The sequence below is a fragment of the Excalfactoria chinensis genome, chromosome 12 (genome assembly GCF_039878825.1).
Source record: "Excalfactoria chinensis isolate bCotChi1 chromosome 12, bCotChi1.hap2, whole genome shotgun sequence".
In the NCBI taxonomy this organism is placed as follows: Eukaryota; Metazoa; Chordata; class Aves; order Galliformes; family Phasianidae; genus Excalfactoria; species Excalfactoria chinensis.
Genome location: NC_092836.1, coordinates 11,150,915 through 11,178,006, shown reverse-complemented (window position 1 = coordinate 11,178,006; position 27,092 = coordinate 11,150,915). Strand labels below are relative to the sequence as shown.

The 27,092-nt window shown below is 46.6% G+C and overlaps 1 protein-coding gene across 3 annotated transcripts in view; it reads left to right on the top strand.

Annotated features, from left to right (window-relative positions):
• The window catches only part of FLNB (filamin B), a 76,012-nt gene that overhangs the window by 15,816 nt on the left and 33,104 nt on the right, over nt 1-27,092 (top strand). For all 3 annotated transcript variants that reach the window (XM_072347854.1, XM_072347852.1, XM_072347853.1), the window contains 9 exons: nt 15,679-15,927; nt 16,874-16,971; nt 18,047-18,194; nt 20,684-20,802; nt 21,512-21,589; nt 22,225-22,387; nt 23,634-23,831; nt 25,511-25,648; nt 26,715-26,841. In XM_072347854.1, coding sequence (XP_072203955.1) covers nt 15,679-15,927; nt 16,874-16,971; nt 18,047-18,194; nt 20,684-20,802; nt 21,512-21,589; nt 22,225-22,387; nt 23,634-23,831; nt 25,511-25,648; nt 26,715-26,841 — 1,318 coding nt within the window. The remainder of the gene's footprint in view (nt 1-15,678; nt 15,928-16,873; nt 16,972-18,046; nt 18,195-20,683; nt 20,803-21,511; nt 21,590-22,224; nt 22,388-23,633; nt 23,832-25,510; nt 25,649-26,714; nt 26,842-27,092) is intronic.

The window sequence follows — 27,092 nt, the reverse complement described above, 5'->3', positions numbered from 1 at the left end:
TGTTTTGGGAAATGAGTAGTGGTTTTCATGAGAAAAGTGCATGTGAAGCCTGCAGTAGATGCTCTTCATTTTATTTTTTCTTGCCTGCTGCAGCTGTGGTAGCAGTGGTAAGGACCCAGCCCTGTAACGGTTGCCTGGGTGGGGTGCATTGGGGTGAGCTGCTCTCACTCCTCCCAGGGCCTTGATGATGGGTTCAGAGTTGAGTCAACTGAGGTCTGAGGTTATCGCTTCAGTGGGCTGAGCAAGCTCTGCCTGTTCATGGGGATTAATGCAATGAAGCTCCAGAGGGATTTCTTCCCTGCATCTTGCTTTTGCTTGGTACAGATTTATTCTTCTCTAACCACAAAGCAAAAAAAAAAAAGCCTGTAGTTCACACTCCTGCCTGTTTGCATTCCTCCTGAGTATCCTGTAATTTAATAGGGAAGACACTTCCTTCTGCATTGTTAGGAGCTAAATCCAAGATCCTGTAGTTGAAGACCTTACAGTGAGTTTGTTTTATCATAACCAGATGGTTCTCTGGACTGTAACACGTTCTCTGAGCTTTCTTCAGCTTTGTCACTCTCTACAACTAACCTTGAGTGTCCACATAACATCTGGTATATCATAGTAAGGAATGAATCTGCTGCAGCGGGCTTAATGGCTCACAGTTCCTAATGCGAAACATGGTTGTGCTGTAAGTTGGAAGTTTAACATCTGTGGTACAATGCTAGCAAAGTAGAAGCAAGACATTGCATACGTGTTCCAGTGGTAATACTCATGGCTCTTGCAAGAATAGAAATGGCTGGTTTTTTTTGTTAGGAAAAAAACAAGTGAGGCCACTTCAAACAGCAGCCAGATGTGGTCTTGCCCAAGTTCCTGGGGAAGCCTTGTGCAGACTGATGCAGCAGCAGATGTTCTGCCCTGCAGCTGCCTGGGGGTGGGCAGGGGCCGGAGCAGCAGAATCCGGTCCCTGCTGGTGTGGTGGAGTGGAGTGGCTTGGGCTTCCTGCTGGTGCTGCCCTTGGAACAAAGCAGCCATAGCTCTCCAGCAAACCAAACCCTCTGAGGAGAATGATCTCTTATAACTGTACGGTCTTGTTGATGGGGGTGCTTTCTCTGAGTTTGTTGGGTAGTGCTCCTCTGCTGTTCCCCACAGCTTAAAGAGGCAGACAGGTTGTCTAGTGGTGAGGAACCAGTCCATGCTGAAGTCAAACTCAAAAGCATAAGTTATTCTGATATATCACTGTCCTGCTGAAAAAACTCTGAAGGCTGTGATGGTCAGCCTGCAGGTTGTTGGTGCAGCTTTGAATGCCCAGGTAGGGAGTGCTCTTGCAAAGGGACAAGCAGTTTCTCCTAACAGCAGTGAGAGGCTGCACAAGCTCCCCTGGGAGAGCACTACCGAACAACAGCACAGAAATGGCTGCAGGCTGTGGTGACCTCACTAGTTGCAACTCTGATGCTTAGCGCCAGTCTCACTGAAGTGCTTCTGGAACCAGATCTCTTCAGCTCAGGCAAGCTGGGTCAGTGCAGGCACACGCTGCCTTCTGCAGCAATCCTGGGTGTGGTGGAAGCGTTTTTGTGGCTGCAGAGCAGTAACCGAAAGCTGTGAGGCCGCCTTTCCTGCTGGCTGATGGCCGGGCCGTTTCCACCCGCCTCCTGCACTGGGGCCTACAGGGCAGCTGCATGGCCTGTGCTTGGGGCGGCTGTGACCCGCTCTTGCCTGCAGCCCTGCTGGCTGAATGTGCTGCTCCTGGCTGCCTGCTGCTCTTGATTAGTCTACAGCTGCCCTTGCAAGGCGACAAAACCCGTGTGTGTGTTCCTGAGGCTGAGTGAAAGGGCATTGGTGTGGTTGTTGGGCTTGAAGCACGCTGTAGGTGGTGGCCCATGAAGTGCCGTGCAAATAAGCTTTGAAATGTCTCCTTCTGGGTGCAGCTCACAAAGCTGTGGGAGCAGACCTGCACTCTGAGCAAACAACCATGATATGTGAATCTGAAGGTTATTCAAACACAGAAGAGGAAATACTGTTCCCCATGGCTAGATGCTAACACGCCCTACTATCCTTCCTTTACGTGGTGTAATTAATTGCTTTACAGCCCTTTTCTAAGGGCTTCTTGTAGCAGTCACTGCAGCACAGTTTTGGTGGGTTTCCCAGACCAGTCCTTGTGTGCCCAAGAGCACCTTGGAACGTACCTTTAGTGCAGCCTTCCCTTTGTCACAAGGCACGTGTACTTGCTCCTGCTGTGTGCAGCAGATCCCTGTGCTCAGGCAATGGGAGCAAAGTGCCCAAGCTGCAGCTGCCCTGTGGGGTCCTGCATACAGCTGTGGTGCATCACCCTGGATAGGAAGGGGTGTGATGACAAACATGCCTTGCAGACAGAAGGTAAAAGTCTTGGGTTAACCAGACTTATGACCCTTTCTGTGAAATGGGGAACACTGGCTTGCTGAACAGTGTTGGTGCCAAACTGTCATCTTGACAATGCAAGAGGCTGTGAAGTAACACTCAGACTGTAGGTTTCTGCAGGGTTTCCTTCTCAGCTCTGTAACTGAGTTTATAGATTTCCCACATAATCTGTGGCCCTTGTACTTCTGAGTCTACTCTAAAACACTGAATTGAATGACCTTTGCATTGATCCGAGTTGTTCTAGTAACGCTGAAAAGCAAGCTTCAGTGCAAGAGCTAGGAGCTGGATTGCTGTTGGGTGTTCAACATAGGTAAACTGTGCCTTGGATGAGCCTGTTCCAACACCTGGGTACTTCTGCAGAGCTGCTGCTTGCTGCGGTACCTGCTGGTCACAGTGGTTCTCTGTCACTCACAGACACAGTTTGTTTTCAAGTTTCCCTTTGGGGGAAGTTTTGGTGTCTGAGCAGACCTAACATACTGACTGTGGGAAGGCTGGGATGCTAATCGCATTGTTTCGGCTCTGTTCTGGCTGTTGAATAACTGTGGCTGCATGCAAATGTTTCATAGCTTATGTAACTGCTTGAACAAAATCAATGATCTAATTAAAAGTCAAATAGAAATAACTTCGGTTGTTTCTGGGGATTGCTTCTTTCAGTAGTTCTTTTAGGCTTGGGGTAAAAATGCAGTTATAAAGAAAAACTAGGCTGTTGACTGCTAGGGAAAATGTGGTGACCCCTAAAGGAGTGTGAACTTCCAGTGCCATAACCTGAGCTCAGTGCTGGATGCTGTGGCTTCTGGATGTCAGAGCAAATGCATGGAAGCTATTGGTCTGGACCTCAAGGGCCCTCTGTAGTAGTGCAGTCAATGCTCCCAACTCATGAGTGGTTGATCTCTTCAGTGTGGGTGTGCAGGCTACCACCAGAATCCCATGGACTCGTTGGTTTCTGCCATCTGAGAGCTTCTAAAACCTGCCTCGTGGGGATCCCGCTGAGCAGAAGTAGCTCAAACTGCCTGGGTTAGTCTGGAGGTCTATGAGAAGACCAACGTAAGTGTCCAGGGGTAACTGTACATCTGAGGATCTGTGCCTGTGTCATCTCCAAAGAACGTAGAGATCTGTTCCCTTCCTACAGGCAGGAAACAAAGCCTGTATGTGAAAAGGAAGTTGGTGAGAGCTAGTGTTGAGCTGGGTGTGGAAACTCCTAGCCACTTGTGTGTGTGTGAGCTTTGTGGTCATTGTGCAGCCCTGTGGTGTCTAGTGCTGTTAGAAAGGAATAATTAGACACTCTTAGCTGAGTACACAGTGCGCATGCTGGACAACTGGATGACTGCGTCAATTAGGAGTGGTACAAGAGAGAAGTCCTGCTCATCAGTACAGCTGCTACCCCAGAAGATCCCAGCTGGCACAGGTTGTGCTCCTAACCTAACCTAGCAGTTAGGTCAATCTCAGCTGCCGAAAGCAGAGTGAGATCTCTGCAATGAACTACAGAACCAGGCTATTGAGGATTGCTGCTGTGTGCCCTAGTGCTCTCCAAAGCTGTACAGAAGCAGCATAGCCAACTGCTTGCCAGTAAGAGGTTTTTTTCCACCTCAAAAGAAGCAGGAAAGGTCTGAGATTATCTTTGAATAGTCCAGATTCTCCTCTGGTATATAGGGGTTAAAAGAAAAGGCACCATTTATGTTTTTCACTCAGCTCACTGCCGCTTTAAAGGCTGGATGGCACAGCCCTGACCCTGGTGCTGTCACAGCCAGATGATTAGTGGCTGCTCAGTGAGCATTAGTGAGCAAGCTAACGACTTGCAGACATTTACAGAGACAGAGCATGGGAGCATGTGGGACTCCTGAGGAAGGATATTGCAGAGACCTTGTCCTGAGGAATTAACCCTGTCACCACCAGCGTCCTCACTTTGTGAGCTTTGTCATGTGTGGGGTCAATCACAAAGAGATGTGTATATAAACACAAAGGGTGTATTTCTAGACTTTTCCCAATGTGTGGCATGTTAACAAAATGTGTGCCACTTCTGTTTTATAAAATAGTACTTCCCTATCCCTCAATACATGAGGTATTGACAGTGCCATGAGGCAGGGTGATGGTGCCCTACTCTGTTGGCTGAGGGGTGGTTGGCTGCCATGGCTGAACATCCCCTGGGTACAGCTGTGACGTTGTCTCACTACCAGCTGAGGGGCTTTAAGATCCCCTGGTGCACTGTGGGAGTGATGGGAACTTAAAAATGACAGTTCCAGAAATGAGGATTTGGCCTAGAAAGGGATTTGTGTGGGGAGGTGATTTGGAACATCCCATGGGTGGCTCACTCTGCCATGCAGGCAGGCACCAGAGCCCCAGACTTGGTCCTTGTGTCATCCCAAGGCGGTTTTCTTGCTCTGAAACCAGAGCTGTGCCTGCTTTGTGCTGCCTCTGGGAGCCTGGACAGCCCTTGAGCTCCTGGCTGCTGAGTCTGCAAGAGTGGATGACCTGAGATCAGGGCACTGCATGGGGTAAGCTTCTGCAGGACAGACCTTCTCTGCAAGGTGCTTGTACAAAGCAGTGATTAGCTGTGAGCTCTTTGGAGCTGCTGAACAGGTACACACCAGTTTGGCAGCTGAGGCCACAGCACCAGGGGCAGCAAACTGAGTGAGATGCTGCTGGCTCTGTCCCAGGGAACAGCTGAGGTGTGGGGTTTCTGAGTGAAGCTCTGCCCAGCACCTGTGGCTGAGCCAGGGACAGAAAAATCTGCCTCAATCCATCTGCCTTACATGTTGCTATGGTATCACAGCATAGCACTGAACTCAATAGTTAAAAATGAAGTAATACCGTTTCTGATAGAGCAAGTAACTGAAGCTAGGCTATATACAGCTAACAGGTTTTTTTTTAATTAGAAGGAGGGAAAAGCGAACTGCTTGACACAAACTGCTGCAGCTATTGGTTAAAAATGCTGCCTAAGGCAGGGAAAGCTTAAATATTTTAATTAACCAACTTTATTACTTAAATGTAGGCTACAGAATATTGCATGTTCTACCTGTAAAGAAAGAGGGCTTCTGAAGCAGAAACCTGGGCAACAGATGTATTCAAGCTCAAGCATCAAAATGAAGAGGAGCAGCCCAGTCCCTATCTGTAGGAGAAAGACCCCTGGGATTTTTGCTCCCTCTGAAGGGAGGTAACAGTGAGTCATGCTGCTAAATGGTGGCCTAACGTGGCACCAAACCTGGTGGTCTTTTGGATGACTTTAAGGGGGTATGGTCATGGGTGTCTACATCTGAATATCAAGAGTGCAGACTGGTCTCATGCAGGCTTGACTGCACTTGTCTGGATTGGTGTGCCATTAATCTGTTCTTGGATAACATGGAATTGGTCCCTGGGAACTGACGGTTGCTTAAATAGCAAAGCTATGGTGCACATGTGCAGAAATGCTAATGATACGTAGACTCTGGGGTGGAGATGTGCTGTGGGTTGTGTGGTGACTGTCTCTGGGTATAAATCTTAGTCCTGATTGAGCTTGTCTTTAGTGCTCCTGATAGGTGTGAAATGAGGAGGTGGTACAGAAGGAGGTCAGTCATAACAGTGTGGCTGTGACTGTTCTGGCTCTAGAGACATTGCCCCTAAAGCCAGTGCTTCATTTTTCTATATTATGCTAGGAATGCAAAATGCAGTTTGCTTGCAAATATGAACAATGTGAGGCTGCAAGTGGAAGAACTAGGTCCCATGGCTGGGTAACTGGCTGCACCCTGTTCAGTCAGTGTGCACATGGCAAAGTGCTGTCCCTGGAGGCCGTGCAGAGAATTTGGAAGGGTTTGTATGAAGAATTTCATTAAAAGGCTCCAAGTCCAACCTCTGGAGAGGGAAGGTGGTATCTCTGTGAGCTGGCTGGGAAGTGCTCTTAGCAGCCAGAGTCCATCATGCCTGAGCAGCTCCCAGCAAAGCCGGGTGCTGCCTGCAAGCAGAGGGTGTGCTGCCTGCAGGGGGGGCAGCAGAATGGTCCTGGGCACAGGGTGGGAAGCAGCCCTATGATGGCTGGCTGCTCGGGGTGATGCTTGTGCATCTGTGTGTCCTAAAGCTTGGCTGTGCAGTGAGCACAGACCGTGACGGAGTGCTGGGAAGCGTGGGTGAGAGGGTATGCGCTCTGCACAGACGCGTGTCATGCAGCTGTGGTTAATGTGTGCTGAAGCTGTGCCATTAATCCCATCTGGCCCTTCTTAAGGTGCTTGGAGACCACCCGTGTGACTGTGCCTCTCTGTAGAGCTGCCACTACCCTTCTGCTTCTGAGTGCTCCTCTCTCTGGTGTTTTGTCTGATAAGCAGCTGCCACCACTAGGTGAATTATATGGGCCTGGTCCTTGAGTGAGCAGCTTGTCACTGGAACATCATAAATATGATATTCTCCTGTGCGGGATGATGAGCACTCGGTGCAGTGAGGATGTGATTATGTTAGAGGTGAATTAATCGCTTTTTGAGGAGATGTTAAGGCAGAGACAGCTGACTTCCTGATAAGTTCTGCTGTAAGCTTATCACAAAGCTGCAGACAGCTATAGAGAGTATGTTACAGGGTTTCTGGGCTTAAATACTTAAATATATATTTATCTCAGAGCTGTGCTGTTAGGTGCTCAATATCAGAGAAAAAGACTTGGACGACCCACAGATCCTTTCAGAAGCTGAAATAACTGATGGGATATCTCCTGATGTGTTACCAGCCCAGGACCACAAACTGTGCTCCAGTCTTAAGCTGCTTGATGCTGCAGCATGATGCTGTGATTGCAGCCCTGCCTGGCACAGCCATGAATGGGGATTGCCTTCAAGTGGCCCTGTGTGTCTTTGCAGTGATTCTGGTTTCAGATGGAAAAATTGAATCTGAATGTATATTGTGGCCAAGGATTTCCCCAAACAGTAATCATTTCTGATAATTTCCGGCGTGTTGGTTTTGGCTTCAGAAACTCCATCCAAGCAGCCTTCATGCCTATCTGAACAGGCTCATTTATCTCTGCAGAGCTTTACACATTGTTTCTTACAGCTGTCTTGACCTACTCCCAGTGTGAGTAAATGTGTTCCTTTAGCCTTGCTGCAACCCACAGTGAACAGGTGAGGTTTAGGACTACCTTAATCCAGAGATGGTTACAGTGATTTCGCTCTTCAGTGCTTTTGTTGCATTACACTTGCAGAAATCTGACTCCACAGCTGCTTTCATCAGTGCAGTCTTGCTGATCAAGGCTTGGTTTTCTAGTTGTGTAGGCACAGGATGTGTTGTGAGAAGGCGTTTTTTTGTTTGCATGCAACAACACCCTCCAGTTATCAGACTCCCAGACAAGTATTTCTTGCATTTGACTGAACTTTTCATGTCTCACTTAGGATAGAACCACATTCCTCTGAATTGGGTAGCCATGTTGCTGACCTGCTGTGATGGGAATGCGAAGGCTCACTGTGCTGCAGCAGCATTGCTGACCTGATGAGGGTCATTCCCCTTCACCATCCTGTGCCAGAGGAGGGATGTGTACAAAAGCAGAGGCAAGCATTTCTCATGGCTGTCTCAGCAGGATGTGGCAGAGGCAAGAGGATGCCTTTCTTCTTGCTCCCCTCCTTTCACCATTTAGCAGAAATCCACTTTCCAGCATGCTTGTTCCCAAAGCTCAGGGACTTTCCTCTACGTGTAATTCCCCAGTGACTAATTATCCTTTGACTGCTTGCTCTCATCATCCTTCCGGCCTCCTGGTGCTTCCCTGCTGGTGTGGGGACGTGATCCCGTGCTTCCCACGCCTTTCCCGGGCCATTCTCAGAATTGTAGGGGTCTCATATGAGTCCCAGATCCCTCAGCCTTTCGTCATATGGGAGATGCTCCAGGCCCCTCATCATCTCTGTAGCCTTCCACTGGACTGTCTCAGCAGTCCTCTGCCTTTCTTAAGCTCAAGCTGTTGGCCATGCTTTTCTTAGTGCACCCCAGGACACCGCTGGCCCTCTTGGCCAATAGGGCACTCTGCTGGCTGCTTGGTGTGGCCACTCACTGTGAGAAGCAGACCTGTGGCTGGGGCCTGCCATGTGCATCCTCGGTGGAAAAAGCCCTTGGTCTGTGTTGTATGATGCAGCCTGAAGGGATGCTGGCATCTGTAGCCACGCTTTGCTCAATTCTCTACCCCAGAAGCAGAGCTCTGCTGCTGAGGGCACGCAGCAGTGTGTCTGTGCCCCTGTGGAAGGCGAGTGGGAGCTGCGGTGGCCTGGCCGGCACCGGATGAGCTCAGCAGCGGGGAATGCGCTTTGTTTGCGCGGAGGCCGGTTGTCTGGCGGTTTTGGTGGTGATGTCATGGCCTGCAGCAGGCCCGCTTCCCATTGGCAATCCTGGGAGCTGCAGGGGGCTCACAGGAGCCGGTGGTGTCGGGCAGGGGCTCACCAGCCTCGCTGGGGCATGGAGCATGGTGGTGCAGAGGGCTGGGGCTGGCGTGCTGCCTCATGGGGCTGGCAGCAAACAAAGTAGCACTTGTGGAAGCTGGCTGGGGCACAGAGGCTGAACATTCACACCGACTTCTTTTTCCTGAAAAGGAAGATAATAATTAGTGTGGTGTTCCTGTATCTGCATCTGTGGTTCTGCAGTTGCAAACTGAGGCTTGCTTGGCAGAGGGCAGCTGAGTCTTAAATGGCTGGTGTGAATGGTAGCTCTTACCCTTTGCATTGCATCCTTGCTCTTCCCTGAGGTGTGTGGGCATCACTGAGCTCTCCTTATGTCCTTCCCATACTGGGACACTCTTGTGGTAGTGCTGCTGAGCCCAGGTGTCTCTGATGCCCTTTCCTTCTGCAAGAGCTGCCATGGCAGACTTGTCCCCAGGGAGCACTCACTGCTAGAGTCAGAAGGGTGTGTACAAGCAGGAAGGGCCACAGGCAACAGCCACATGTCCGATCAACATGTTTTACTTGTCTTTAGCTTGGTATATGTCTCTTAAGGCAACAGGAGCCCTGTATCAGTCAGAGTGACAGTAGGAAGGAATTTGATCATGAGCCACCCGTGGTCTGACTTTTTTCCTCCGCTCTGCTTTAGCAGTTCCCAGCTCTGAAATTCCTGACTTCTGACCACGTTGGGTTTCCACTTGTTTTTGGGAAGCTGGGCTGGTGGCAGTTCTGTTCTCCAGTGCAATGCCACCCCTCTCAGAAAAATCCTTGTTAAAAAGGAGTTATGGAACTTTTTACAAAGCTTGGTGGAGCTGATGTGTTCATTTACACTTCCTGAAGGTGCAGATGATGCTCTGGGGCTCGTTAGCAAAGCTGACTTCTGGCAGCATCTTTGCTGCAACTTAGCAGCATTGCAGAGCCTCAGCTGGTGTTCAGGTGATCTGGATGCAGAGAAACACTTCTGCAGGTCACAGCACAAGCTGCAAACATGGCTGAGATGCAGTCAGGCTGGAGTGTGTTGCCATTAGAGGCTACCAGGTTATGGCTGGAATTCAGCTATCCTGGTGCCAACTATGTGCAGGGAGCACAATTTGTGCTTTCCCTGGGAAAGCTGACTGCACACGTCCAGACAGCAAGCTATGTGCTGAGCTCTTGAGAAGTTGCGAGGTAGACCTAAGCTTAAGGGGGTCATTGAAGGAAACAATTAAGTATGTTCTCAAAGCAGAGAGGAACCCATGTAATTGATTTAAAGATATACTATCCCCACAGAGGATGTTGCTAATGTCTTTAGCAGGCAGAGTAAGCCTATGAACAAATAATGTATGCTTCAGCAAAGAATGTCCTTGCTCATCTTAGACAACTCCATCTCATCTGCGTGCTACTTCTGTTTGGCATGCACAAACAATGTGGAGAGGGGCTTTGAAAGAGCTTGGTTCAATGTAAGCCTTAGTTGTTGCAGAATATAAAACCTTAATGAGTGCTTCATTTTTTATCCCCCTGCAATTACTTTAGTTATTCAATGCTAGATGAAAATAATTAGAGGTGGGAAAGAACTTGTAAGCTGCAAGATGACAGCGCTTAGAATAAGTGATATGTAACTGAGATGAACTTTGCACTGTACAAGTTCCTTCCGTGTCTGGAAACATGAAGAAAGTGCTGTTATTGGACCACACCTTTGTTTTTTTTATGGAGGACCATATATTTTGAGTTTGTCATCTTCTTCCACTTAAGGCATCACATTAAGTTGTAAATGAGACCAACGTGAAGAGTGGAGAGACCGAGTGCTTTTTAGAAGAGCTGGATGTGAAGATTAGTCCAAGCTGTGATAAAGCTTTCCTATGTGAAAGCTGAAGGCAGAATGTGCGAGATGACTTTGCTCAGACCGATTGAATGGCTGCAGCCGTAGCTAAGAAACAGCTCTAAAATAAATTCAGTACTCAGAAATGCTTTTTCAGTCCTTCGTTTGTTTCACAAGGCTTAGCACAGTCTGTGTTACAGCTCAGTTTAGAAGGAAGCTGTCTGCTGCGGTAGCTTATCTTGTTTCCACTAATTGTCCAACAGAAAATGACTTGCAATCCTACTGTGGGGCAGGGTTCAAGGAACCTTGCCACAGCTAGTGTAGTTCTTGTGCTTAATCTCAACCTAAGGCAGACTTGCACATAAGCAAAATATGCTCTTCCAAGGCTCACTTGTAACACTAGGACTTTTTTGATTTGTGGAATAATTTCTTTTCAAAGAGACTGTTGAAGGTCATGTTCTCCAAGGCAAGTACTTATTAAGTTCAGCTTGTTCAGATTGCTCAAGGCAGTGTGCACATGAGTTTGAACATACCTTACAATGGAGATGTTACAGCCTCCCTGGGCTTCTGCTCCACTGTGCGACAGCCCTCATGGAGAAGACTTTCTCCCTTTTTCCTGGAGATCTGCTTGGAATTTTCCATGCTGTTGTGGCTTGGAAATTTTTAAATAGAGGAATGAGGGGCCTCTTGTGCTGCATGTGGGATGATTTATTATTTTGATATATTAACGCTATTATTATTATTAACTCTGAAAACCATCTTTCTTCTACTATAAAGCTGACTGAAATAATGAATGTGTACTGGGCTAGGAAAAACCCTGAGATGGGCAAGGGAAGCTGTTGTGAAAGGTGCATAAGAATGCAAGAATTTCACTTGAAGGACAAACTCTTGAGATCAAGCAATAATTATTTTTATAGCTCTGAAGAAGCTTAGAATACAACTGTAATTTGTCCAAGTTGCTTAGTTTAAAGGCAAAAGATGCTGAATGTTCTTGGTCCTGGATATCGTGACATAAAAGCCTGAAGACAACCCCTAGTTAAAGAGCCACGGTGAAGTGGGGGATCTTGGTATTCTGCTTGCTGTGTTGCACAACTTCAGGTGAAGTTCAGAGGCCTCCACTGGAATAGGTGAATTTGCAAGTTTCAGATCAAGGCCAGGTTTCAGCTTCGACCCTCACGTTTGAGGCTCAAACAAGTGAGTTTGCTGGCTCCAAACTAGGCACCGTAATGCCTTCCTCTGCACTCTAAATAGTGCAGTGTTAGCATGTCCAAGTGTAACATATCATGTTAATATTTAGTATAGAGCAACAATTATAAATCAGCTCAAGCAGTTAAAACTTGGTTCCGTTTCAAGACTGAAACTGGCGTGTACTGCAGTCCTATGGAATCTCCATAATCCATTTTTTGGGCTGGTTGCCACTTAGTTAATAGGATAATAAAAGGGTCAGAATTACAATCTAGACTCTGAGGTGTGATGGGGGAAACAAGCTAGCTCTGATTCGGTCTGTTTTCCTCTTTACCCTACCAGGCAGCCACTTAAAACCTAATAGCTGACTAAGAAGCAGGATACTCCTACATAAAACTTAATGTCGTAGGCTATATATAGGCTTTCTTCGTTTCTTTAACAGAAGAGTGAGTGCTTGAGCTGTTCTGCAGAACCAACACCGGCACTGAACAAGCAAGTCGTGCTGGCAGCCATCCCGTAGCACTCGGCATTACTGATGCACTGAGTGCAGTGCTGGGCCATGCGCTGGCTGCTGTAGGTTGACTTCCGTGCACCATGCAGGCCGCAGGGTTTGCACCTTAGGGCTAGGCTGTATGTTGCTTGGAGGCCATAGGAAAAACAAACGAAGAAAAAAAACATGCTATGAGCTACTCCTTTGGGTGCACTGATGGCACTTTTGAATTTGGTTGTCTGTTTGCTGCTGGGCTCAAGTCATCACAAGCTCAAAAGCAGACATCTCCCACCAGTTCTGGTGAGCAAGTGCTTGGTGCTGTACATGTGAGTGGCCCTTGCAGATACCAAGCTCTCATCATTAAGATGGGGAAAGGCCTCCAAGATCAAGTCCAACAGCCAACCCATCTCTACCATGTGCATTCACAGAATCATTAAGACTGGGAAAGACCTCCAAAATCCTCGAGTCCAACCACAACCCATCAACACCATGTCCATTAAACCATGGCCCTCATTGCAACACCTTCATGTTTCTTGAGCACTTCCAGGGATGGAGACTCCACCACTTTCCTTCCAATTCCAGAGCCCTACCACTCTTTCTCAGAATAATTTTTTTCTTAAGATCCAGCCTCAACCTTCCCTGGTGCAACTTAAGGCTATTAGTTCCTGTCTTATCTCTGCTATCTTGAGAGCAGAGACTGACCCGTGACCTCATGAATGTGGTGTAAATCTTCCCAATTTTTGTCGCAGATCAAAAAGCAGGCAACTTGTTCCCATCTGCTTAATTCATCGTACTTTGCTGATGGTACAAGTGTCTACTGAAGGGGCTGTGTGGTTACATTGTGCCCTGAAGCAGTGACTGCAGTAAACTTGCATCTTCATGCTGTAGACTTATGACAAGCTTCAGAGGAGTAATCAGAAGAACATGGTTTGAAAGGCTCTGTAAGGCTTCAAAGTGTAGACTGTATGAGAAATAAGTACGACTAAAGTAGTGCTCGTGGTAGGAAAGCAGTGCTGCAAGGTCTGCTGTTCATATCATCCATTTTCCAGTCTGGTGTAGCCAGGAAAAGTGTCTTTAGGCAAACCAGGAGATGGGTGAATTCCACTGGAAAACTGGCCAAGCTGTGGTACATGACAGCGCCTGGAGTCATAATTTTTGGTGCTTAAGTGTAACTGGAAACATTATTTTTTTTCTATGTTCCAGTCTTGGATGTTTTACACTGGCAGTGTGAGCTTGGTGGAGGTGTTTGCAGGCTTGGTTGTACTGAGCTGGGTTGGCGCTGTGATACTTGTGCAGGCCCAGCTGCTTGCTGGTCTGCTGCTCTGCATCTGGTGTTTGCATGTTAACATCAAGAGACCTCTAAGAGGACAGACACTGTGTGGTCTTGGTTCACTATTTAAAGAGAGTTCCATTAAAGCAGAGCCTTTTCTGGAGAGACAAAGCATTCCAGCAGAGCTGAGCTTTACACTGCTGCTTGGAAATGATGCTGCTTTGGGCTAGGCTCTGATTTCTTTGTGAACCTCAAAGGGTTCTTTTGAATTCTGAGGGATTTCGGAGCCAAGGCGGGCCAGGGCTGAGCTCTGGTGGAAGCTGGAAGGGATCCCTGTGGCTACTCCGTAGGGTGCTGATAAGGTCTGTCCTGCCTAGGAGTTCTCCCTCCTTTCTTCCCACCCTAAAGGAGAGCAGACAAGTCCTCCTGCGAGCAGGCTTGGAAAAAATTACATCATGAGATCCCAATGCATGTCAGGAAGTGTGGAGACTGTAAGAGCAAACCGACTTTGCTAACAAAGTACCGCTGCATGGACAGCATCAGCCTCAGGGAGGAAGAGCTGTCTTGTTCCTGCTGTGACCTCTTCCTGCTGCTGGGGCTGGGGGCTCCTGTGCTGCAGGAGAAGCTTTTGAGCATGGGCTCTTAACCCTACTCTTGCATTGTGCCCTCAGAGGTGGTGGGGCTGGAGGAAGCTACTCGGCTGCTGCAGTGACCACAGTACATCTGTACTGAGACATATTTATGTGCTGTAAATATGGAACAGGCTATTCTTTATCCTGAGTAACGTGCGTGTAGCAGTGTGCTCGAGGTGACTCTGTCCCGCTGGCTTTTATCCCTGGGAATGCTGGATGGCGTTCTGAGACAAATTTATTTGTAGAACGGTAAATCATTGCTGCATCCATTCTAGTAAAAATGCTGATGTCAGTATAAATCTGAAGTTAATGCTTGGAGATGTTTCTGGCACGAGGCTGCAGTGGCCTGCACTGTGTTGTGAGGGGTGGTCCTGCTGTGGGGTGGGTGCTGAGGCACTTGGTCTGCTCCAGCCTTGGTTACTGCTTGTGCATCTTGTTCACCATGTGGAGCCAGCCAGCAAGGCTTTGTGGCACTCCCATGCCCAGAGAAGTTGTGGATGCACATCCCTGGAGATGCTCAAGGCCAGGGTGAATGGGATCCCGGGCAGCCTGATCTGATGGGTGGCAAGAGAGTTGGAGCTCAGTGATTTTTAAGGTCCCTTCCAACCTAAACCTGTGATTCATGTGAAACATAACTGTGCCTTCTGCTCTGGTGCAAGAGAGCAACCCCCTTTGCAACCTTCCAGAGCGTGATTTCCTCTTCTGAACAGCTTGCCTTTCACTTGGGGAGAGGGAGAGGAGCGCAAGATGCTGGGAAACAGCAGTGTTTGTGTGATGCTGTCTTTCTATTCACAGCTGCTCATTAAAATCCAGCGGGGTTTACTCGCTTTCTGGCTATCTGTTGTACATCTCAGACTGAATGTGAGATCAGCTACGAGCATTCAAGTCCCAGACACTTAGCATTGTTCTGTAAGATCAGTCAAAACTGATGCTTAAAAAAATGCAAATAAAATCCAAGCCCGACGAGATGTTAGCTGTTCAGAAAGATAACATACCACTCAAGGTCTGGTGTTAGAGTATTATCTGCTCAGGACATACTGTCCTATTGTGAAACCATGTGAATATTAAAAGCATCATGTGAGCACTGGGTTAAAGGAGATGCCCTGTTGCTTACTTTTCTTGGTAGCTGTTCTGTATAATCACTTTTTCTTGAAAGTCAAGACTTTAGTATGTTGATAACATGGCATCGAAGTATTGCTGTGGTACATGAGGTGAATAGGAGTGCACAAAGCACGCTCAGCACTTGCTGACTTTACCTATAAGCACTCTAAATTTGAACTGAACACTTTCCATTTGCTAGCTAGTGCTCATTAAGATCCCTGTGCAATTATGCTGGTGGCAGTTGCTGTTCCAAATGATAAGATCACTTGATGCAGGGGCATCCTGAAAGGTTGCAGGATAGCCGTGGTTTGGTTGAGATCAAACAAACCAGGGCTGTTGCCTGTGCAAGTGCCTGTGGAAACCTAAGGGCTTCTCACCTGGATTACCTGGGCACAAGTGAGGAACTTAAAAATGTGCATCTTACAGAATGGGAAATAATCCGATGTCTGTCTTTTGTCTTCCAGATAGTAAAGCCATAGTTGATGGGAACTTGAAGTTGATCCTTGGTCTGATATGGACCCTTATCCTCCACTACTCGATTTCCATGCCCGTGTGGGAGGATGAGGGTGATGATGATGCAAAGAAGCAGACCCCCAAGCAAAGGCTGCTGGGCTGGATTCAGAACAAAATCCCTTACCTGCCCATCACAAACTTCAATCAGAACTGGCAGGATGGCAAAGCACTTGGGGCTCTCGTTGACAGCTGCGCTCCAGGTAAGCCCTTTGATCAATGTTTCCTTGCCCTCTGTTCTGCTGCTCTGCTGTTTGTAGAGGGGGAGGTTTGGAGGGCTGTACTGAAGGTGGAAGCAAAGCTGTCAGGAAAACTGGAGTCTGAAGAGGCCAGCCGTGGGAAGCAGCACGTTGTAAATGATCCAGCCAAGAGAAATACTGGCCTAAAGCAGAATGTGCGATTGCAGTGTTGGAGGTGCTGCATCTACGTCTAAGTATTGGGGGCAAGGGACAAAGGCACAAGTGCTTGCTCCCAAGTGCAAGACAGACTTGTTCCCACAGCGAGTGCCAACAACCTCTCAGTTTCAGGGTGCAGCAGGAGGCTTCATGTGTCCTCCTGGGAGAGGATTGCACAGGAGTGCAGGGCAGTCAGAAGCTGCACGCTGCCTGCAACCTGAGTGTTTAGCAAGTTACAACTGTGCAGCTCAAGGCAAGCAATGTGATGAAGTGTGAAAAAGGCAGTTTCCTCACTTTCTTGTAATACAGCCTTGCTAATGCAGTGTGGGGTAGTGTTGCAGGCAGCTGAAATTCCTTCTTGAAATGTGTGTAAGAGAACCACCAGAACGTAAAGGATCCCTGGGTGTATTTGTGGTGAATTTAGAGCAGTGTCTTCCACAGTTGAAATGTAAAGCCGTGCACTGCGTGGCTGACCTAGAAGCTGTATGTCTTTTGTGCTGACAAGCAAGGTGGGTGGGAGGCTTTTGGAATGGGCTTCCTAATACTGAGCTGGAAGAGCCCCTGGAGATGCTGGTTGTTGTCTGAGAAGTGTTTCAGCGAGCAGCATGTACTTTCTCCCATTGGGGTTGCTCTTGCCAGTGTCCAAATGTCTTTACGGCAACATCATTACAAGTCGCTGTGGAGTTTGTACCTGGTTTCATCAGTTAGGGAAGCTTCTCTGCAGACAGTGCTTAATGATGCAACTTCCTTGCAGGCCTGTGCCCTGACTGGGAGACATGGGACCCAAGCAAGCCTGTTGACAACGCTCGTGAGGCCATGCAGCAGGCGGATGACTGGCTGGGTGTGCCACAGGTAAGGCAGTGTGGGAAGCACTGTGTGAGTTGGTTCTTGCAGCGTGCTAAGATTGGGGAAAGCAGGTAAAATTGCTTAGATGCTTTTGAAGGTCACAGTTTACTTAAGAAAAAATCCCTGAGAAAGGGCAAATTGTGATGAAATGTGCCATTATATTTCAGAGCTCTGGTTATGAGGTTTTGTGTAGGGGTTTGTGCTAAAGGTTGCCAGTGTTGCAAGTATGTTGAGTGGGGAGATAGTATAGTTCTAGTGATGTCTGAGTGGGTTTGTTTTGCTGCATTGGATGTTAGGACAAAATTGCTCTCCAAAACAGTGGTGAGGCACTGGCACAGGCTGCCCGGGGAGGTGGTGGAGTTACCATCTCTGGAGGTCTTCCAGAACCGTGGAGATGTGGCACTGTGGGATGTGAATAGTGGACACGGTGGGGATGGGCTGGGGTTGGACAGGATGGTCTTCGTGGTCTTTTCCAACCTTAGTAATTCTATGAATTAATTATCTGAAATAAAAACTCTCTGGACTAAGAAATCACCTCCGAAGGTGACTTTTAAACAGAGGACAATGTATTCACAGATCAGGTTATTTTTATACTGATAAAACTGAGCAAAAGCGCTGGAGTCTCTGGAGCTTTTGGAGCACTCTGTATCCCAGGAGCAAGAAAAGAAACTCTCCCAAGTCTCATTCTGTAGGCTTTGCACTACAAGGTCCTAGCACACAGCATTATGAATCCCCAGTTCTTTGGTTTCGCTTATCCCCATGCTGCTTTTCAGGGTGAGTGTGGCTGCACTGTCTTGGCTTGCCACCATTTAGCTTGTTGCAGCCTCATGAGAACCCCCGATCATCAGAGTGCAGGAACCCCTTGCCTCCCAAACTGCTTTGGGACCATAATGAGCTGCTTGATTTTTCTTGCCATGAGATGATAAATGAACTAGTTTTTATCAGAGAGAAATGAATGTGAGAAATCACGTTAGAGTGTGGGAGTTCTGAAACGCAAGAATTTGTGCCGTAGCTCTGTTTCTCTGTTGACATGCTGTATCCAAGCACTGATAACAATATATTTAATTGTGCTGTCTTTCAGGTTATTACTCCTGAGGAAATTATCCACCCTGATGTGGATGAGCACTCTGTAATGACTTACCTGTCACAGTTCCCTAAAGCCAAGCTGAAGCCAGGAGCTCCTTTAAAACCCAAACTGAATCCAAAGAAGGCAAGAGCTTATGGCAGAGGTAAGGAGTCAGTAACTTTAAGCTGTGCAGGGTATTTAACTCTTCAGAAGACTGGGTGGAGTTTTCTGCTTATGCTGAACTCCAGGCCTACTGTAACAGACTTCAAAGTTTCACTTGTGTACTCTTGGTGTGGTGCCTAGTTTCAGAAATACATGGATGTAGTCCAAAAGACACTCCTAGTTCTAACATGTGAATTCCCCAAGCTCTGAACCTGTTTTGCAAGCTGTTGGTCTTACAGTCTACAGATGGAAGAAGTAACTAAATGGGGCTGAAACAGCTTTGGTATGAAATTAAAGCTAGCAATATTGCTGCTGGTGGTCACCGATACGGTGCTGAGTGCTTCTGATGGTAAAATACTTCTTTAAAGAGGGAAATCATCTTTCCATCTATGTACATCTCTGAGCAGGTGCTCTGTAGAGGAGGAGAAATCAGTTTCTCAGACTAGTGGCAGATATGTATTAGGATACATTAGTCCTGAGTGGATTATTTGGATTGGTCACTTGGTAAGAATACCTTGTTTGCACATGCAGAAAGGTGTGTTGGTAACCCTTCAAACATTAAATAGTGCTGAGCTTTTACTGTAAAGACTGCATTTGCTAATTGGAATGACTCAACCATGAACGTTCGTGCATTTGTAGATTTACATACACATTCATATTACCTCTTGCATGTACAGTTCCTGTTACTTTTGATGTGGTTCTACTCTGGATTGGAATACAATAACAGCTAAATGAATGACAGACTTCTACCTTTAATGTTGTTGGGATATAGCAAGACATCATTTATGTGGTACTCTTTATTCTCCCTTCCGTATTGTTCCAGGCCTACAGCCTGATGCTGGTCCATCAAGATTTTTAGCATTAGTGGATTTAAGAATTGGGTGCATAAGAATGTAATGGAAACAACACTTTCCTTCATTTTGTTTTGTTTTTTTCTTAATTGTTTTTTGGACTGGAAACATAGGTGGTTGAATGGACATGGATGCTGTTGGAGCACTGATGAGCGATTACTGTAGTCAGAAGTGATTTAGCACTTCTGCTTCTTGGGGGGTTATGTTCTCTGTTGGTGACTTCCTCTGCAGACTACAGTGTATGGAGACATTTGTCAGATAGTGAATGACTGATCAACCTGCATTGGTCTGCTATGTCTGGCTCCAGTCACGTTCACACTCTTTCAAAGTCTACTTCAGTGCCCAGGAGCTCTGTAGCTGTTGTAATGGAAATTACAATGAATGAGCAGCTATTGAAAGATGAATATTTTGCCTGTTAAATGGCAAAACTGAGTCACTAAGCATAAATGACAGTTCTGAGTGCTGATGTACTTCGGGACTGGAAAGTGAATCCAGCAGCAAGGGGCCACTGCCAAAACTGGGGAGGGTCTGTGGGGCAAGTAGATAACAGTTCTTGTCTCCAGAAGAAGGTAATTGTCAAATATGAAGTCGATCAGTCGTAATTTCTTATCATTTTTTCAAGTACTGCACCAAGTTATTCCTAACCTTCCAAAGTGAATCTTAGGTGTAACACCCTGGATACTGCTAATTTCCTTCTGGGGCGGCTGTCTGCAGGCATAATGTGACGTGAGCCTGCAGAGGTGTTGTGCAGGTTGTGAGTGATGCATGATGAGTTCTCATTGAATCAGCCAAAGCAGCTCTCTGGGAAGAGAGTGAAATTTAGATTAAATGTAGGCTAAGAAAGCGCTATGACTAATGCCATCTTGTCTGAAACCATCTTCTGGGGATAAGCTGTCCTTGTCTTTATGCCTGCCGTAGGAGGGATACTCAAATACCAAGTCCTATTGCCCATACAATGAACTGAAGATATGCAGGGTGAACTTATAGCTGTTTAAACTAGATGATAATCTAAGGGTTAGTTTGAAAGAATGAGTATGTCAATTGTTAACACCTTATCAGAATGCTCAGATTTCCTAGTGAAAACATAATCTTCCTTGCATTGCTCTCAAGTTATTGTTTTCTGAAGATAAACAAGCTCAGGAATTCTGTTGTTCACAACCACTTCCTTTATAATCTATCAGACGTTGCACTTTCCACTAATTGTGCTATGGAGTGCCCATGGTTTTATGAATAAGCTGAGAAGTAATACTCTGGGAAGGAAGGTGTAAATGTTCGGGCTAGTCTGGATCCAGCAACTTTGGGAAGTTCTTCTTCCCACCCAGTCTGACACCCCCATGACAGGTGTAACAACCTGGGGCTAAGTGCAGAGATATGATGAAATCCTGCTGGTAAATGCATGCTCTAGCAAGCCCTGTGCTAGGGAATAAAGAAACTCTGATTAGGTTAGATGGCAGTGGTGCTGAATTGCAGGATTTTAATGGTGTGAATAGGCTCCTGCATGCCGTTTCTATAGACTTCACTGGCAAAATAGTTTGAGCAGCTTTCGAAGAATGGTGAATTTGAGCAGCCTGTGGGTAGTCTCTGAGATGTCTCTTGGGTTTTGTAGCAGCTAACACGCTGCTCTTCATCTGCCTTGCAGGAATTGAGCCTCATGGGAACATGGTGAAGCAGCCTGCCATCTTCACGGTAGACACCATCAGTGCTGGGCAGGGAGATCTGATGGTCTTTGTAGAGGATCCAGAAGGAAACAGAGAAGAGGTATGTATGTATGTTAAATATTTTGTGGGGAAAACATAAAGCTAGTCAAAACACCAATGATTTTGTAGTAACCGTTGTCTTCTGTGAGACAAGTAATCTAAAGAGAAGTTACAAGATGCTGTCTATCAAAAATGCAGACTTCAAGCTTTTCCTCATAATTGCTTTACTGGATGAGTTTTGCTGTCTGCAACTAAGCAACACAAGTCAAATGTCCAGTAGTTGTAGTGCTTTAGCTTGACTGGCCAAGTACATTCTGATGGGCGTTTAGATAACACGCAGCACTAAATCACTATCTGCCCTTACTCATTCTGCAAGAATGGCTAAAGCAGCTATTTAGGAGCCATGAATCATTTTGAGTTAAAATACTGGTTTTAATGTTTATAGAAATTTCTCATCCAAGTGCTCCACTTGATCATGTTACGACATTCCAGAGAAATACAGCTGTACATTGGACTTAATGTCTCCTCAGTTTTGGCCTGCCTTAGTAGAGCAATTAACAGCAAGGGAAGGGCTGGGGGAAAGATAGCTGCCTTCTCATGTGAAGACAAATCATTTTTCTGTGTGTACTGAGGAGCTAGCGAGTGTACCTACTCCCACAGAAACACAACGCTGATGTTGCTGACTGTTCACAGTATTAAGTGCCAAACAGAAAAGTCTTAGGCTGCTGTGCACAGGCACAACTCAAAGACAGCTGTGTTTTCTCTCCTAGGCGAAGATAATGCCATCCAGTGACAAAAACAAGACCTATTCTGTTCAATATGTACCAAAGGTTACTGGACCTCACAAGGTAGGTTGTGTGTCGAATAACCAGAGTTTTCTTGCTAAATGAGCTACTCAGCTGATTGCTAATGTGAGCCCATGGGGACTGCATGTTTACTACTGGTTTAATAGGCTCTGGGCATCCTGAAGGACTAGCAATCCGATGTAGCCTTATTTCTGTCTGAGCTATTCCCCTCTCAAGGGAAGGGTGTGCATGTATTGGGAGAAAGTGTGGGTGTTCAGTGAGGTGGGGTCTTGTAGGCAGTGCCACAGCTGGCTTTTCTCTCACCTGGAGCCACTTCTTGCAGCTCATGAAACCAGTTTTGTGGGTTGTCACTGAGGTGTGGAGGAGAGTAACCAGTTGTTTTTGTGAGGTGTTTCCTTACTGATCGTGCTGTCCGCTGTAGGGCTTTTGCAGGGAAGGGTCTCCACCCAACTGTGTCCCCCGGGGTCTGCAGAAGCTGGTTTTTGGTAGGTGATGCCATTGGTTGGCACTTGTGTGAGTGGCTGGTCCATAGAGCCAGCCTGAAAAGATAGGTACAGCTCTCTAGGTTGTCTGCTGTGTGGTCTCTCTTGCCTCTGAGATATGCAGACCCTTGGCCTCAGGGCAGCTGAGCCAAGCTCTGCTCTGTTGAATATCAAGCTGATGCTGTCTGTCCATAGGTTTCAGTCCTATTTGCTGGACAACACATCTCAAAGAGCCCTTTTGAAGTGAATGTTGACAAAGCCCAGGGAGATGCAAGCAAAGTAACAGCAAAGGGACCTGGACTGGAGGCAACAGGAAACATTGCCAACAAACCTACCTACTTTGACCTCTACACAGCAGGTAAGCAGAATGAATGAGTGCAGAAGTCCGACAGCTTTCTCAGATGAGGAGAACCTGAGTTTGGGAGGAATTAGGGTTTTCAACTCATGGAGTTCAGAGATGAAATAATAGTTGGGCTACTCTGGAGGCTTCAGCTGTATGCGAAGCATTTGACATGCTGAGCTGAGTTTGGGGTGGGAAGATGCAAAACATTACCCTGAAATTTGTCATGAGTTTGCCACATGGCAGCAGGCAAATTCCTGGGTGGTTTCTTCCCACTACTCATTTTTAACAGGGGTGTGTGTGAAATACCTACCTCTGAATGATGAACTGCAAATTGACTGTAAAAGCTTAATGTGTTCTGTTTTTAGCATTGCAGAAAGAATCTGATCTGGTGCTACTTTGAGTTGATGCTTCACTGACAAACTGGTTTCAAACTCTCTCCTAATTATTAGGGGGTTACTGTCTTCATTAGAACATCTCCATCGTGTTGCTTGTTGCCTGCTGTTAGGGCAATGCTGTAGCCTAGAGGAGTGAGTCAATAAGATGTTGCAAATGCTAATTCATTTAGAACAATGTGAAACTACTTGGAGCAGCTACTTGAAGCACTGAAACACTGAAATATGCTGAGTATCGTATCTTAAATTGCATTCTACCCAAGGGTGCTTAGAAATAAAATTAAATGTGATTATGATGAGGGGAAGTGCTATATTCAGTCTCTAATTGGGTGAGGGTGTGGTCTGAATCATGTACGGGCACATCTGGCCTCTGAAAGTGTCTGAAAAACTGTTTTTGTTGTGTAGTGAATTAAATAAAACTGATAAGGAACAGGTGTCCAGGCAGAAGTGAATAAATATACTCCAGCAGAGAAGAAATCCTTGTTCAGACCTGGAGATGTGTGCTGTCCAATATCTTAATCAAAACTGCTGCAAAACATGAGAGAATTGAATTAGCTGGAGAATGTGGGCTAGTCCATGACTGGCTTTAGCAATGAGATAACCAAGCTGTATCTGTATCCACTGATGGAATATAGTTGTGAAGCCTTGTTCAGGGGCTGGCAGAGCCCTGTCAGTTTGATGGCTTCATAAAAGTGCCACTGTGCTGCCTTGTCCCCACCTCACTTCAGCCTCTAGTTGCTGTCAGTAGAGGCAGAGCATTTACACTGTACAGGGGTTAATAGTGATGCACAGTTGGCTGAGCCCAGTGCTGGCTCTTCTCACTCAGCTCTGGGGAAGGCCAGGCTCAGCTCAGCTGGTTTCTTTTGCAGGTGCCGGTGTGGGTGATGTGATCGTGGAAGTGGAGGATCCTCAGGGAAGATGCCTTGCTGAAGTTGCAGTAGAAGACAAAGGCAACCAAGTCTATCGCTGTGTCTACAAACCTGTCCAAGCTGGTCCTCATGTCGTCAAAGTGACTTTTGCGGGGGAGGCGATTCCCAAAACTCCTTGCAGTGTTCTCATTGGAGAGGGTATGCTTTTTCAGAATGCATCTAAATGTAGGCAGTCACTTTTCACCTTGGATGGGATCACAGAATTTGCTTGAATCTTGGTCGTTTTCTTTACTTTTCAACTCCTTAGGCCTGATTCACTGAGTGTTCACCTGGACAGAACAGATGTGGCTTTTGGTGCAAGAGTTTTCTTTCTGCCTAGACCTCTGAACATTTAGCTGCCCCATATATATATATAATTTTTATTTTTTTGGAGTGTTTTATGCAGCTGTGCAATGTCTTGCTATTTTTCCACCTTTGTTCCTCAAATGACTATATTTACTGTTTTCCTCCTTTACTGACACTTAACTTGCTTTCTGTTCCATCCTTACGTGCTCCTATGCTTTTAGATCTCTGCTCATCTCTCCTGAGCTACCCTCCATTTGTGGAATTTTGGACTTCGCTGCTAATGGCTTCATAGTTGGTAAGAGGTGTGCAGGATGCTCTGTCATGTTTGCTTTTCGTAAGCTTCTAGCCTGCAGCTTGCCCCAGCCAAAAGGGTTTTTGTTTTTGTTGGGGTTGGGGAAGAAAGCTGCAAGCAAACTTGAAACACTGTGTGACCCAGTCGGTGAAACTTGCTTAACCACAGACTGCCTGGCTTAATTGTGTAAGGGCTCTGTGAGCCTTTCCCACTTCAAGATAGACTTGCTGTGTATGCTCCCACCAAGTTCTCAAAGTTAGCAGATGGCATGCAATCTTTGCTTGTACTGTCCAGCACAGGGCGTGTAGTAATGTGGCTGCAAAAGGGTTGTAAGCTCATGAAACACGTAAAAACCTCATGAGCAGCTTGGCAGACTTGTGTTCCTGCTGTAAGCACGGCATATCTGGGGGAAGTGCATGTTGGGATTAAACTACTGGGAAGATGTGATTTCTGAGTCTTTTCAAACCCTTTAGGTCTCTGGAATTGAAGACCACCTGATAGCTGGGAGTGTGTAACAAGAATTGTTCATAAGCGCACATTAGCTTGTTTATGTAGCAAGTCAGCAGGCCTGGAGGAGCACTTGAGTAAAGGTGTCGAGCATAAACTTAAGCTCAGCCATGTGTAACCTTCTGCCCCTACCTATGGCTACTTCCATCAGTGGAGGACTTTATGGCTCTGCTGCTGTAGGTGTGAACTGCAACATGCAGAGGGTTGAAGTGACATTTCTTTAAGAAACATATGCAGAACTTTGCTCTGGTAATAACTGCTATTCCAGTTGTGCTGCTGAAACAACAGCACAGTAATATTGTTCACTAGGGCTTATCTACAAAGGAGAACTTCATCTGTGCATGCCTTTAAACTTGAAAAACATCAAGAAGATTATGCCTCGTACAGCAGATACCTGGGTTTGATAGCCGGTAGAAGTTTTGATCTGATAACTGGCATCCAGCTGGAAAGCAAAATGGCTTTGGAGTTTGCTTTGCTTCTAACCAGTGGCTCTTATAGGGGTTCAGTGTTGCCTGGCTGTACTGAATGCTGCTGTCCAAAAGCAGCAGGACATGGACAATGGCTAGGCAGACTCCACATCTGTTTTCCTTCCTACTATAACATTAAGACTTGTGCTGAAAGCTCAGCTGTGGTTGCCCTGAGTCAACATTTAACTAAAGGCTGTTCCAAGCTGGCTAGGCTGCATGTGTTTTGAGAATCAAAGACTGCATTGATGTCTGAAATTCCCTTGCAGCCTGCAATCCGAATGCTTGTCGTGCCACTGGTAGAGGCCTGCAGCCCAAAGGAGTCCGCATCAGAGAAACAGCCGACTTCAAGGTTGATACGAGAGCAGCAGGCAGCGGAGACCTTGGGGTGACTATAAAAGGACCAAGTACGTGTGTTGGGATGAATTTGTGTTCTGTGTTTTGAAGAAGGGGACAAAGAGGGGGTTGCGAGAAGGAAGAGCAGTGAAGAGGTGGCAACCCACTGGAACTGGTGGGATTTGCATCACTGTAGCATAACTGAGAAAATCTGCACTACTGTTTGTCTTGGCTTTATGGATTTGTGTGGCATCTTTCATCTCTGGAAGCAAATCACACTTTAGTGACTCTGGCAAGGTGGAAATCGTGCTCTCAAAATGCTGGAAGTGCCCTAGAGCAGCATTCTGGATGCACTTAAATGCTCAGCTCATGAGTAGGAGGGGAGAGGGGCTGGAGGAACCTGGCATAGAAACCTTTCTGCCAGGATCTTGTCCCAGATCCCTTCACTCTGCCACAGCCCCAGTCACAACAAGCTGCGGCACAACAGGGCAGTGGGCACACTGATGAGCATGGGCTTAGGGCTGCTCCCAGCTGTGGCCCTGTGCTGAGTCTCAGGAACTGGCTTTGTTTGTGTGTACTCTGAGGCACTTACCTCCCCCCAGGCTGGGTCTGTATTCAAAGGTGCATTGTGTTGCCTTCACCTCCTTCGCACACACAGAGTTCTGACTGTGTGGCTTTAATGTGGTTATGGGGGGAGAAAGCAGCAGACGTAGGGATGTAAATTTTAGTGTATTAGGCTTTTCTCCCTAGATTCTTCATCTTGAAGAAAATGAAAAGTAGGCATTCCCTGCATACTTGTGGTCTCAAAGTCTGACAAATGTTAAGCTTTTTTGTTTTAACATATGACATGCATCATACTGCAGACTAAGAAAATAAAACACAAGGGAACCTATTAAGTCTGGTAACTTAAAATACTTTCTGCTGTATTTCTTCTGGAAGTGTTTGCTCTCTTTGTCCTAGAGGGCAACTACAACTAACTTCCCTTATAACCTGACCTTTTTTTTTTTCCCCCCCCTTTCTGTTGGAAGAATTTTTTTCTTCCAAGCTAAAATAAATACTAGAAAACATGAACTTGCCTGAGTAATTGACGGCAGGATGGAAGCTGTTAAGTTTAATGCTGAACTGGTCTTTCAACAGAGGGCTTGGAGGAGCTTGTGAAACAGAAAGGCTTTATGGATGGTGTATATGCGTTTGAATATTATCCAGCTACACCAGGGAAATACATTGTCACGATTACATGGGGTGGACACAACATCCCGAAAAGGTGAGTGAGGATTAGCTTTGTTTGAGCTTTTTGTGTCCTTTAGGGCTTTGCGTGACTGGCTTTTTACCTAGCAGGCTGTTTTAGGGCTGCAGAGGCTTTGAGAAAGCTCGGGAGGTTGGTTTGCATTAGTCTTGCTAAACCCAAAATGATGAGTACAAAGAAAATAATAAACTTTGGTGGCTCACGCAGCTTGGACGTGGCTCTGAGCTTTTGAAGAGATCTGTTGTCTTACTGTCAGGGACTGCAGCAAG